This window comes from Manacus vitellinus, unplaced genomic scaffold, assembly GCF_001715985.3.
Source record: "Manacus vitellinus isolate BGI_N305 unplaced genomic scaffold, ASM171598v3 scaffold_8_pilon, whole genome shotgun sequence".
NCBI classification, from domain to species: domain Eukaryota; kingdom Metazoa; phylum Chordata; class Aves; order Passeriformes; family Pipridae; genus Manacus; species Manacus vitellinus.
In genome coordinates, this window is record NW_021940864.1 from 20,283,239 (window position 1) to 20,297,186 (window position 13,948).

A 13,948-nucleotide genomic window follows, 5' to 3' on the forward strand; every position below is an offset into this window, starting at 1 on the left:
CCTAGCAGGCTGCTAGCACGCTAGAAGTGCAAGCCCGATAGCATACTACATTGTGATATGTCATCTACAACAACCTTAGAACTAGTAAACTGAAAACTTACAATAAAAGCAAATAAACATCAGCTTGCAGAAATTAAGAATCTGAGAAAAGGAACATTTACCCTCCACCTTCTTTGTTTCAAAGAATACAGAACAGAGATTGGCAATTTCCTGTGATCAAAATCTGACCTTCAAAAATATTACAGAAAACAAACTTGTTTGGAGGATTCGTAACAGTCTAAGCAGCATCTATTGTACCCCCATGACTGCAGGCATTAAGATGGACCAAACTAATAAGAGAATTAGCTTTACATTTCAAGATGTAAAAGAATGAAAAAGTTTGTCTCCGTTTCTCTGCTATAAACAGATCGAGCCTCAAAGCTTTAGAGCTTAAGAGAAAGTGGTTGTCACCTGAATATGTGTGGCCATCATCATGAAGAGATGTAGGTTAATGTTGTTGTATTATTGAAAAAAGTTAATTCACCTTGAAAACTGCTAGCCAGGAATGGCACTAAAACATATCAAAGCCAGTCATTCTCTTGACAAGAATCTCCTAGTGTGCAGCAAAAACCCCAAATAGTTTCTAAATTACAGTAAGCTAACACTTTTATCTGCAGCTATAAAGTGAGAGTGGTAAACACACACATTACAACACTAATTCCATAATGCTAAGATCCAAGTCCAGTCAAATATCTAAAGGAACATTTATAACTTTGATCAATGAATGCTGTTAGGTCTTTAGATTAGGAATTAAAATAATATTTTTGGAGAAACAGAAATCCCATCAGCTCAGCAGAACTGATGCACCAATACCAGTTTCTGCATTTCCAATTTAAACTAGAATATCCAAACAGTATCTCAGTACTCATTTCAAAACACTGCAAGCCTGGGAAACTAAATGAATGAAGTTTCAGGAGATCAAAAGCCCTTCTATTCCATTAACTTTGTATCATAAGATTTGAACATCAAGCTATTTTAAAGGCAAGAGAATCTAAAAACTCAAGAAAAGGCCAAGCTGGCTGACAGCAAAACTATCATTTCCATTAGAGGCAAAAAAAGCTTCTTGCTAGAACCTTACTCAGCTGCTTCTCACACAGTTTTCACATGTACCTGGGATTAGAAAACCCCATATGTATCAGTTGTCCTCATTTGTAGCAAGGCAGGTGCCTTTCCTATTGCTACTGTTTCACATAATCACAAAACCAACTGAAAGTTAGCAAGTATAATATCTAATTATATGCTAGCTAAGCCACACACTACCAAATCAAGAGTATCAGGATAAATGCAGTTTGAGGAAGTTATACAATACAAATAAAAAAACCCACCCCATCTTAAAGTTCAACTTGCTGTCTTAACTTCCTATATTTGGAGGAAACTATTTTGAACTAATACTACAGAAAATCACAGCTATGGATTAGCTGGAAAGGGTTCATACAAATGAGGACAAAAAGCAAACCAAGGCAAGTCTGGTTTAAAAATTGGAAAATTGTCTCCAAATTGTTTTACCTCAGTGGCTCCCAAATGAAACTAAAACATGGTGGTTATGAACATCTGGCAACACAATAATGAGAAGATGTCTAAGGCATGTTGAAATTAGGCCACAAATGCTCATCACTACTGAATTCATCAGTCATAGATTCTCTCTTGTTCCTCCTCTTCTCTTCCTCATGTACACCCTCAGTGGAAGTTTCAGCAGTGCAGTTTTATCTCGCAGGCCCTTATTTGCTCTAACCATCACCTCAGCAAAGCAGTCTGCTGCCATCATGAAGACACTCTTAAAAAAAAAAATTCTCAAACTTGAGGAAAGGATAGAAAGGAAACTATTAGATGATCACAAGTTTAAGGTCCTATTTTAGACAAATTATGTAAATGGGCTCAAATCAGCTACACACAAGCAACATTTTCAGATTCCACTACATGCACACACCTCTATCTGCCACATCAACTGGAAGAGCTGTCCAAAATGATTGAATAAAACAAAAAAAACACATTCAGAGCTGAAACAGGAAGAAAACTAAAATTGTTCTCTGAACAGCAAGAATGCTAAAGGAGGCAGAAATACCCAGCTCAACATCACGAAGTGCCTTCAAACTCATTTGCCAATACTGGATTTAGTTAATCAAAAACAAGGCATGATCTAAACTTTTATCTTTTTCTTTAGCAACAAATAGGACAGAGCTGTTTCAGTTTCATTATGTGATAGCTGGTTTTAATAATCCTTATTAGCAGTAAGATGTGTTATCTAGGCCAAAGCATTGGAGACTGCCATATGAATATTAACTAAATGTGTCTGATCAAGCAACTACTAACAGAACACTAAGACTTAAAAGGTTTCAGAACATAAACAAACCCCCACTGAGATCAAGACAGCTCATACCTCACTAGCTTTGCAGGCATAGGGTCCTCTTCCACCCTACAGACTTAAAATGAGACTGAATCAGCAGGAAGATGCTGGTGAGCTCTTTGTGCCCACGCTCTTTATGTGGTTTCAGATCTTCATGTATCTAACATTACTGCTGCCTTGTATGCTGCACAGTTTTATGCAGTTATCCCGTGAACAAATTGTGAAAGATTTCACAGGGTATTCTACAATCCTTCCTGCAAACTCAGATAAACTGTGAAAATGCAAGTTCCTGCAATTCTCCTGCAAACACCTCACAGAGGACACTGTCTTCCTCAAAATTTTTCTCAAAGTGGAAAACTATGCTTAAAAAAATTTCAGGAAAGTTGTCTTTCCGAAGCTGCAGACAGACAGATTACACAGCATCCACCCAGAACCAGAGACAGGCAAAGAACACTTCACAGTAACAGGAAGTTCCCGTTTTTCAAGAGCAAGTCCCATCACAGCATTTCACAACAAAGAACCTTTGCCAGACGAAATTTTACTGCCAGTTCCTCTTTTTGTCCCTAGAGTGGCTAAGACATTGGAGTTCATCCATTATGTGTCCTGCAGCCTCTGTAACAGGAGAAAACATCTCCAGTTATGGCACTTTTTAAAATCCCAAGACTGTTTGGCACGAAATGGTTTAGCTTCTCCCTCTCCCAAGCCCCAATATTATACGAGCTTCCAAAGCATCATGCTGGGAGAAGCAGCAAGTACTCAAAAGCAGATGGGTCGGTTAGAAGGCAAGTGAAAAACTGGCTGTCATGTTCAAAGTTAGTAATTAATGACTCCACACCTAGCTGGCAGCCAGTTGAGTGGCATTCAATGAAACTCGATATGGTTTACTATCTTCAGTGGCTTGGATAATGGGACAGGCTGCACCTTCAGTAAGACTGAGGATGATGGGAGATGACTGAGGGCAACTGCTGCATTAAATGGAAGGGCTGCCTTTCAAAAGGATCTCAAAAGACAGAGAAATGGCTTGACACACATCTCCTCATATTCAATGAAGACAAACGCAATGACTTACACCTGGTGTGGAATATAACCCCATATAGCAAGAGAAGCTGGGGACCCACTGTCTAGGTGGCAACCCAACAGAAAGAACTTGGGGATCCTGATGGACAGGCTGAACAAGAGGCAGCAATGCATCCTTGCAGCGACAAACTTACCACAGAGGGGATCAAGGGAGAAGATCCGTTTCCTCTAATCAGGAATGTTGAGCTCACATCCAGCTTTGCTCCTCCATCTGAGATATCAACACATATGTGAGTCCCAGGAAGGGCTACTAAGACAGTTAGAGGGCTGGAGCATACAAGATGTGAGGAAAGACTGAGATAACTGGGCTTGTTCAGTCTGCAGAGAAAAGGTTTAGGAGGAAATCTAACAGCAGTTTTCCATTACTGCAGAAGTAGTTCAACAGCTATGTTAGACTGCAGAGTCTACCTACTACTAAGTCTACCTACCTACTACCACCTTTCTCTTTTGGACATTACTTTTAAAAAAAAACCCACAAGGGTTACACTGAACAAGAACTAATCACAGTGGATCAGAGGAAAATGTGCCTAACTCCACAGTTTGTCCAAGATGGTTGTCTAAGATAGTGGTTAGTGAAGAATTTAAGAAAGGATAGGTATACAATGGCTCTTCCCTGTAACACTCTCAGCCCCAGCTAATCTGTGCTCAGGGACCTTCTGCAACAAAAGGGATTTCGTTTTTCATAGTGACCTTGGATAGGTTTTTCATCTATGACTTTGTCCAACACTGTTGTAATTCCACAAACACATAGTATCCACAATGCCCTGTAGCCAGGAGCTCTACATTTTACTATTTCTCAGTTATTTCTTCTGATGCCCTCAGCTTTTGTACTAGAACAGTCAATTCCCAATTTACATTTCTCACATGTCCAGAATTTTGCAAACCTCTCACTCTCTTACCTCCCCGTTCCGAATCATCCCCATTATCTTTTTAAGACTGAATATTGCTTCACATGCATAAACCATTCCACACCTTTAGTTTCTAGTTCTGTTATATTCTTTTTGCAATGGAAATATCGAAACTGCACACAAGCAGGCATTGAAATACTTATATTATTAGCTGGGTTTTTGACAACTTCTCTAGCAATGCCTTATACGATAAGAACTGAGCAATTAGTTGGTATTTCATATTCCTAGCACAACTTCAAGACCTCATTCTGGCCTTATGAGTCAGTTCAGACCCCAGTACACCAGACTTCAACTCTACTAAATTCTTATGAGTACATCAAGTTAATTAAGAGCATGCATTCTCACATTCTCCTAATAACTGCTTCTACATAGGAAAACTGAAGTAGAACAGACTAGATTCATGCATGTTTAATTTATATTTAAAAGTGAGACTATTCTTTAGAGAAGTTGGCAAAATTGAAAGGCCTTGTATGTTTAAAACACTTATTTGCAGCCTCAGGATATTTGAACATGGTGACTACGTAAGTTTAACTTCAGTTCTTTCACTAGAAGGGAAAATTCAGAAAAGTTAACTCAAGTTTGACTGTGCCAGGCTCCCTCTATAGGCAATGGAACCAGGTTCCTCCAAAAGTTCAGAGTAAGGACTTTTCCTTTCTCTGTATTGCATGGAGAGAGAACCTAAGATTATTTGTTGAAAAATGCCAACCTTGTTATATGAAAGCTATAGAAAACCAAACAGGAAAAATCCATTATTACAAAAAGTCCATCAAGCAGTGTCACATCTTATCATTTACATCACAACATAAATCTAGGATCCAGAAGACAGGTCTACTAGAGTCTACCACAGTATTTCTCCACAAAAACCACAGTGCCTTCTTGCACTCCAATTAAACACTCTCCAGTCTTCACTGCCATCTTCCCAGCTTCCCACTGTCATCCAGCTACTCCATCATAGTTCTCAGTCCCATCCTTTACCCTCTCAGCTCTTCCTTTCACTAAGGAGTTTTTTGAGTCTCTGTAGCCTGTTGCCAGTCAACAGAGTTTACCCAACTGTTCTCCTACAGCTGCCAAATGCTCAGATGAGATCCTGATTGCTTCACACTCAGGTCCAAGAAGCACAGGGGATCAAACAGTTTTCCCTCTACAAACTGCACAGGGGACTGAAGAACTGCCAAGAAACTGTACGCTATACAAGCCTTCATTAACCAGCACTTGAGACTGGATATGTTTTCACTACTGCTACCAATTTTCAAGACTACTTAATTGATAAGCAAATTCCTCCCTAAGTTACACATTAAAAAAGTTATCAATACTCACTGAACTGCCCTAGCAAATACCTCAAGAACATTTTAAGTTATTATTTCTATAATTTTACACTTTTAAACTTATGCTAAACAACGTTTATTGTGTATAATTCTTTTCCATGGAGCGCTCTTTCCCCAACAAGCACATGACATCTTAAAAATAAATGTTTTGCGGACTTCCTATTTACTTTTTGGCTAGCAGTGTACTCTGGGTCCTTACTAATCTTGATACTCTTCCCAAAGACAAGGCAGCAAAGGAATTGGGCCAATACACAATTCAGAAACCAAAAGAAGCTGCAAGTGTTAATATTCATGTGTACTTCACAAATGAAAGAACTGAAGGCAATAGCTGTTTTTTTGAATCCTCTACTCAGTGACAAGCACTCATCTGGTGATTGCAAGCAGTCGTGGCAATTAAGAGAGCATTAACTATTTAAAGGACAGCTTTCTAACAGCAGAAAGCAATACAGTGGCATCACTTAGGACCCATCAGGAAAGTGAACTGATCCGTGTGTAAATTTTTTATTTAAAAATTAAAAAAAAATGGTGAGCAGTTACTGATCCCAGTGAAACAGAAAACACACAACAAGCTATCTCACATGACCTTGGGCATGATACACTAAAAAGTTGTCCAGGAGTCCACATGGTTGTAAGCCCCATCTCCAAGACAGCCTAAGAAACGTTTTTGAAATGTCATACTGCTAGTGGAAAATTAAAAAACCCTTGTAACAGCAAGGATGGACAGGTTTGTTCCCTGATTTTAAAGTCACTTGGAAAGAAAACCTGAAATAACAGAACAACAAATCAGAACAACAGATCAAAAAATCAGATACAATCATTATTAAAAAAGAGATTAAGGTGAATTTTCAGTCTAGGACAGATTTTTCTTATACTCTGTCTTAAAAAATCCTAGATGTTCTATTTTCACTTAAGCTCAGTTTATGAATATCAATGCAATAGCAACCATAAAAATATAAACAATATAACTAAAGACTCAGAAAGTGGTTCTACTGAGCCAGCTAACATTATGGTGGGCTGCCAGAAATGACCAGCTATAGGACAGGAGAGTGTACTAGATCCAAACCACTCATCACCAGAATGTCCCTAAGAGTAAAAAGGTCAGGGCTTTTAAACATCACTAGGCTGGGCACTCAGAAGCAAAAGTGCTCTCAATGTTTTCACTACTTCCAGTCCAACAGAGAGTCACCTGCTTCCTTTCATAATGTGCTAGACTCGAACTATCAATTATCTGTCAGAATATATTTCTGCCAAGTTTCTTCTACATTTTACACAACACAGTATACAACATGACTGGGAGCTGAGCTGAAGGGCATGTCATATAAGCATATTAAAAGCTGACTTGACCAAAGTTGGATCACAATCAGCATTGAGGGTGAAAGTCAGTTTTTTCCTCTGAGAACTCTTCCTATCAGTGAGAAATTCCTTAACTACCTATGAGATAATTGGGACAGGGAGTCAAAATTCAAATCCCTGACAAAGAGCACAGTATTCCATTTTGGGTCACTAAGAAGCATTTAAAGATTCATCTTTCTGCAGAAGACCTTCAAAATCCATATGCAGAGGTTTATGAAATTTCTGATTATCTGACATTAAAGCATTCTGCAACTTTTAATAATACTGCACTACTGTTGCAATGATAACCATGAATCCATCAGTCCAGATATGAATGACCTGCCAATAAAATGAAAAAATGTGCTACCATGCCTGGCAACATAACATATGCCTGCACTGCTGCCTGTTGTAACATCTGAGTCCCTGTAAGAAAAACAGAAATGAAAACATTCCTTTAAAGGCTTGTGGAAATATCTCTACTTTTACTCTATTTTAGCTTCTGCAGAAGATAATCCAGATGTGTTTCAACAGAGCCTGGAAATATCAATTAACAGCACCTTGACAGTCTGGCAAGATGCCTGGCAAGCAAGAAGGGATATCTAACATACTCTGATTAAGCTACCAGGCAAATGGAGCTCACAGCAGTTTAGAATCATTGCTGGTATGAAACACTGAACTTAAAACTAACAATTCTCCTATTCTGTTTTTAAAGTCCTTAAGGTTCCCCACGAATGAACTTACGATCATATAAATCAATGGAATGATCTCTTTGAGAAGTACTTCACCCAGATTAGCAGTCACCTGAGTACACTCAAATGCAAGGTGGGCTGCAGCAAATCACTAGATATTTGACAGTATTCCCCATGAAATGAGAAAATAAACAAGGAGAAAATTCTGTACTAAGAGCAACAGGCTTCATTATTACTAATTTTTTGTTTCATAATCAAATGAAAGAAAATAATAGACAAGGAGATGAAACTTGCCCCAATTTTGAGTAATGAAGGAGACAACTTGAGCAGTATTACCAGTGAGTTTCAAACAGTTGAAACTGCTGATGGTGTCTTCAAATAATTCAGGTGTAGAATTAGATAGCAGAATATCCCAACAGTTTCCTCCTAAAGATTATTACAAGAAGTGTAAACTCTATGACTTCCAAGCTGCAAAAGAAAATCTTGTTTTCCCTTCTGCATCACATGGAAAAGAATCAAAAAGAAACAGAGCTGGGTATCCCTTGAGAGATTTCCAAGGCACCATAATTTGAAATGAGATGGCTGAAGACAAACAAGACTTCCCAAAAGGGATCTCTGACAGACAGACAATGGTGTTGAACTTGCTGGCACAGGTGAGCCTCGTGGGCTGGGATCTATTTACTTCTATGTTCTTCTGATGGAGGAACAGTAGTTGAGGGCCTCTTGTGCTAATGCAACATCTCTGTTTCCCCTGCAGGAACTGGTATATGTATAATGACTATGTCCTTCCCTGTACAGACTCAGAAGTCTCTATTTTGATTCCTGTTAGGGTTTCTACAGTAATTTAGAAGGCCTTAGCTACAAAATACTGTGCATTTTAGCAAATGAGGCTCTGAATCAACTGCTACCTCAAATTAATGTAGACAAACTTAGAGGAACATTCAAAATGGTCACTGTTCATGTGACAGCACATTTTAGATTCTGCCCAAGCTTCTCTGGGAATTATAGCACTCTCCCAGTTCAGGCAGTTTTCTTATTTTGTTTGTAAATAGAAGGAACTGATAAATCAAACATCTCTATGAACACTAAGAGTCACTTGAGATTATTCTGGGAAGTTTGTTTAGATTATTTGGGATTTTTTTGTTTGGCTTTTTTGGTTTGCTTTTTTTGAGGCAGAGGAAAAGGCTCATCCTTAGTGCTGTATTTAGAGATTGCTCATTTATGCTTTTCGGCTACCAGTGTTCAACTTGAAACTGAAACCACAAAAATATTTAAATGTCTACGAGGGAAAATAAAGCACTTGACAGACTTGCATGGCAGATTCAAAACTAGTCTTGACTAACCACTACTAGCAAACAAACAGAAATGCATAACATCTAGAAATCACAATTTTCCTTGCACTCCCAGTCTGGCTCTCTGAAATGCACACCACATGTGCAACAGTCTTAATACAATAAAAAGGACAACCTTGTGACCAAGTAAGACAGAGTTTAATGCAAGTGTCACCTGATTTTCCCCCTACTTTTATTCACTACTATGTTCTGGGCTGTTGCAAATGATCACCTGGTCCTCTTGAATAGGCCTACAGGGCTCACACAGGGAACAGATTAAACGTGATCACACACTTTCAAGAGATAGATCTGATGAAGATTCAGTATAATCATAATCCTCACTGAACTCCTACAGTTTGGGCTCAGAAGAACAATCCCTGCATCATCACATACGTTAGACCAGTGATATTCACATCAGAAACTGAGGGACACAGACCACATCCAAGTTGTCTTTTGGCTGTGAATCTTTTGCATTGCTCTTTTACACACCAAAGAGCAACCTGCATTTACATTCTAAGGAAGGCAGCCTCCATTGCTCTACCAGATTCAGCATTCCACAGGTTCAGTCCTTTCACAGAGAGTGAGCTCAAAGCTTAATATATATTTCCGCGTTGGACTGGGACTGCACACTAAGGCTTGGTGGCGTTTCTTTTTCTCCCCTGTCCTGTCTTGATGGGGGATTCTTCTCTTTGCTCTGCTTTCTAGAAAGAGAGGCCTGCTACAGTTTGTTTTTCCTTGGGTAAAGATTTCTGTCCAACACAAATCTTTTGGCAGGGCAAAAGACCTGCAGCCTCAATTACCAAGGAGGACAAGCAGTCTCCCAGGAGAAGCAGTTTTAATTCCTAGAGACTCTATTTTTAGTTATAGCACCAGAAGTCCCTGAAGCAACAATATCCTTTGACCTGTCATTTATGGCAGGGGAGGGAGAAGCAACAGAGTTGGTCTACAGGTCTGAGTGTCCAACTACTACTATCCTACATTACAAGAGCTCATGCTGTACAGAGCAGGCACACATCAGAGAGCAGTTGAACTTCCTTTTCCTTCTCTTCCCATAGGCAGGCTGAAGAGAGAGAGAACAAGAGTGAACAGTGTTGCTAATAGCCCCAACAGACACCAACTGCTGAGATGGACCAGATTTCTGCCAAGTCTGAATCTAAAAGAAAACTCAGCTAAAGTTTCTTCAAACTAAACTGAGGTTATAATTTTTTTCCAGTAATGTAATCATCAGCTCTACCGCACAGATAAAATTTGGGTAGATTGCAAGCAATTCTGTTGTTTTATGTGAGGAGGAGTATAATCCATCTTTTACAGCCATGCTGTCAAAGAGAAGACTGACACTAAAGGAAGTATACATGACTGAATACACGTAACAGAAGCAAAGCAATATGTTATTTTCAAATAGTTACTATTTAGGGGAGAATTGCCATTAGCATTTTGAATACTAAAGCAAATCCTTTGCAAGGATTTTATCACAGCACTTTGATTTACAGTTAACTTCTTTTTCTGTGCCTGAGAATTAAACATCTCCTACACAGACAACCAATTACAAAGGAAGTCCTCTATTTATGCCCCCTTCATTCCACAACTTAAAAGCAATCATCAAATTCCTGCAACAGCTTGAAGAAAAGAAATTAAGTTATTAATAAAAAAGCGCGTTAGGAGACAGCACGGTAGAAGAAAGGGAATTACAGAAGCAGAGTGATCTGAACCCCAAACAATGCAGGAAACACCACACAAGAGCCTCATTTTCCATACGAGCAACTGACAATAAAAGCAGCTGGCACCTTCTTAATAATTCCACAAAACCTTCTTTTTAATTGCCCCAAATGCTTAACCTTTACACACAACGTACCAACTTAAACCCATGAAAGGAAATCACCGATTTTTGTCCCGTTCTCTTCAGTCTGACATTGCAACAAAGTTGCTGGATTTCGGGGTGAAAGCATACATATTGCATAGACTGTGGCATCCCCTTATGGTTCTAGGCATTACTGTACCACAATCAGGCGGCAAACAACCTTTCATCAACACTGCTCAAAGGTACATCTATTAGCAAGACACAACTGTAAGAACCTGAATGTGGAAACACAAAACTGGTAAGAAGTGTATCTTTCTATGCCAAGGGCTGGACTCACAACATGCCAAATAACCCTAACCAGCACCCCATCAATATTCGGACAAGTACCACAGTCTAAGAACCATTAATGAAAACGGAACAAAAGCTGTTAATTGCATGTGGATCTTTTTCAACAGAGACAGTTTATCAACAGTGTAAAAACACTAATGGTCAACACAGAAAGTTGCTTCATAGTTATGGAGATGCTACAGTCAGCCTCCACTAATTCAGTACATAATCATGCCTCCTGAACACAATAGCAGGGATACTATTACTAGCACCAGAGACAGTCAGGATAGTCAGCAGCCTGAAGAACTATCCAAGTTTATACAAAAATGTATCATCAAATAACTATGAAAGATTCTGATCTTAAATAATTCTAAGCTGTAAGACAAATGACACTTTTGAGAAGTACACCTTCTTAACAAACCCAGAGTAAGGCTTAATAAATAAATTACTACAGTATCACATATCAATTAGAACTAGAACTATGCCTGTCCTGTCTAACATGCTGCTTCCAATCTTTGGAAGGTTCAACGTCATGTGACCCAAAGGAACACCTGAAGAGCTAAAATAAAAACACATAGCCCTGTACACCACAGCCTTTCATCCCCATTTAATCTTTTAGTAACCACGCCAACACATTTTGCAGAAGAAAAACACCTCAGCACTGTCTACACGAGTATCTCTGCCCCAAAGAGTAGAACACAGAATCAATTAGGTTGGAAAAGACCTCTGAGATCCCCGAGTCCCAGCCTATGGCCGAACATCACAATCTCAACCAGAGCATGGCACCGAGTGCCATGTCCAGCCTTTCCTTAAACACTCCCGGGGACAGAGACTCCACCACCTCCCCGGGTAGGGGAGGCCGTTCAGGCCAGAAAAACAAGGAGGGGCGACAAAGAGCCAGGGGGACTCCCCAACACCAAGGGACGGCCGGAGCCAGGCCTCTTCCCTCCCGAGGTTGCCCCCGCCCGCCGCGACACCTGTTCCCGCTCGCCCGCTCACCGCCGAGCGCGGACGCCTGCAGCGTGGCCCCCGAGGTGCCATCGATGACTTTGATGGCGCCGCGCGCGGTCACGGCCAGGATGGCGTTGAGCGCCGGGTGTATAGCAGAGGCGATGCAGAGCCCGTCAGGCGTCTCAGCGCAGGCAAGGCCGTCCCGCAGCAGCACCCACTCGCAAGGAGCCCGGGCCGGGCCCGGCCCTCGCCGCCGCCGTCGCGGCCGAGGAGCAGGAGGCCGCCGCAAGCCATCTTCGCGGCCGCCGCCGCCGCCGGCCCTCAGGACAAGGGCCCGCGTGGGCCGCTCTAGTTGACAGTCCCTGGGAGCCGCCGCGGCCGCCGCCAGTCCACCATCCGGGCCGGCGAGAGGGGAAAGGAGGAAGAGAGAGCGCCCGCAGTGAGCGGGAAGTGACACAACGCGCCGGATTTGCGGAACCGACGCCCGGCCCGGGGGGGGAAGGAGCCGCTTCGGCGCGGGCACGGGCCGGCGCGCGGGCGGGGGGGCGGCGGGCTCACGCTTTGGCGCGCGCGCCCGCGCGAGCCCCCGCGCAGGAGGAAGGAGGCGGGAGCGCGGCAGGGAGCGGTCCCGCCTCGGGGCGTGGCGGTCAGCGTCCGGGAGGGCCGGGGAGCTTGCTCCGCTCTGGCTCCCTGCCCGGCGAGGCTGAGAGCGGGCAGCCGAGCCCTCGGCTGTCCCCGGCCCTTCGGCTGTCCCCTGGCCCTCGCTGTCTCTGGCCCTCGTCTGTCCCCGGCCCTCGGCTGTCCCCGCCCTCGGCTGTAACTCTGGCCCTCGGCTTGGTCCCCGGCCCTCTGCTGTCCCTGGCCCTCGGCTGTCTCTGGCCCTCGGCTGTCCCGGTCCCTCGCCGCATGCTGTGTCGTTACCGACTCGAGACAAAAGCCGGGTCGGCAGGCGGAGCGACAAGGCGCGTTGGCCGCCCCCCGTCTCGGGGAAACCGGAGCGGGGATTTGCGTTTCGTACCCCGGCTCCGAGACTGGTTTTGTACGCGAGCGATGCGAGCGAGCCCCGGTGTGAGCGGCCTCCAGCGCCGGTACCAAGGGACGGAGCCACAATGCCACGGCTCCCTCCCGGAATGCGCTCGGCCCGCGGGAAGGGTGTCCCTGGCCCCGGGTCATTGCACCTGTGACAGCATTTTACTTTGAAGCAGTGCTTCAAAAATGACCCGAGTTTAATAAAACCTTTTGTATTTTGTTAAGATTTTCCCCTTTCACCCACTAGAATGTCAGTGCAGTTCGTATAGCTCAGCCTACCTGGATGCATTACTTTTTATCTCCCATAGGCATTATTTTATTTAAGTGACGTGTTATACTAAAATATTTCAAAATGTTTTTAGGCTACTGATGTTCGTAAATATATTTTTAAAATATAATTAAGTTTCCTACAGAATATTTTTATTAGAAGGACCCAAACTAGCAGAGGCTGCTGTAGCAGGAAAATGATTTAAGAAATGCAATGTGTAAAGAAAAACTAAAAGAACAAAACCAAACCAAACCCACAAGTATGTGTGCCACCCAGGCTAATCAAAATTGTCCTGGGAGTAAAATAAGGAGCTTTTAAGCCTGCTTCACTACTTCAAGTAAAGCACTAGGGGTAGCGATAACATTCACAGCAGATCTCAAGCTGTATGTTGTCTCCTCATCATAACAACTGGTTTCACACACTTTTCAAGTAAGCATAACTTTTCTGATACACAGCAGAGTATGTCTGATGGGTAGAAGAGGAAAAAAGATATGTACATGTCTAGCTGCTCTGTAGAGATCATCCAAAAA

At 42.2% G+C, this 13,948-nt stretch overlaps 1 protein-coding gene across 1 annotated transcript in view; it reads right to left on the bottom strand.

Moving 5' to 3' along the window:
- The window catches only part of BIRC6 (baculoviral IAP repeat containing 6), a 173,569-nt gene that overhangs the window by 158,212 nt on the left and 1,409 nt on the right, over positions 1–13,948 (bottom strand). Inside the window, 3 exon segments of the mRNA XM_029965115.1 lie at positions 12,170–12,344; positions 12,346–12,441; positions 12,600–13,299. Of these exon segments, the coding sequence (XP_029820975.1) occupies positions 12,170–12,344; positions 12,346–12,441; positions 12,600–13,299 (971 nt within the window).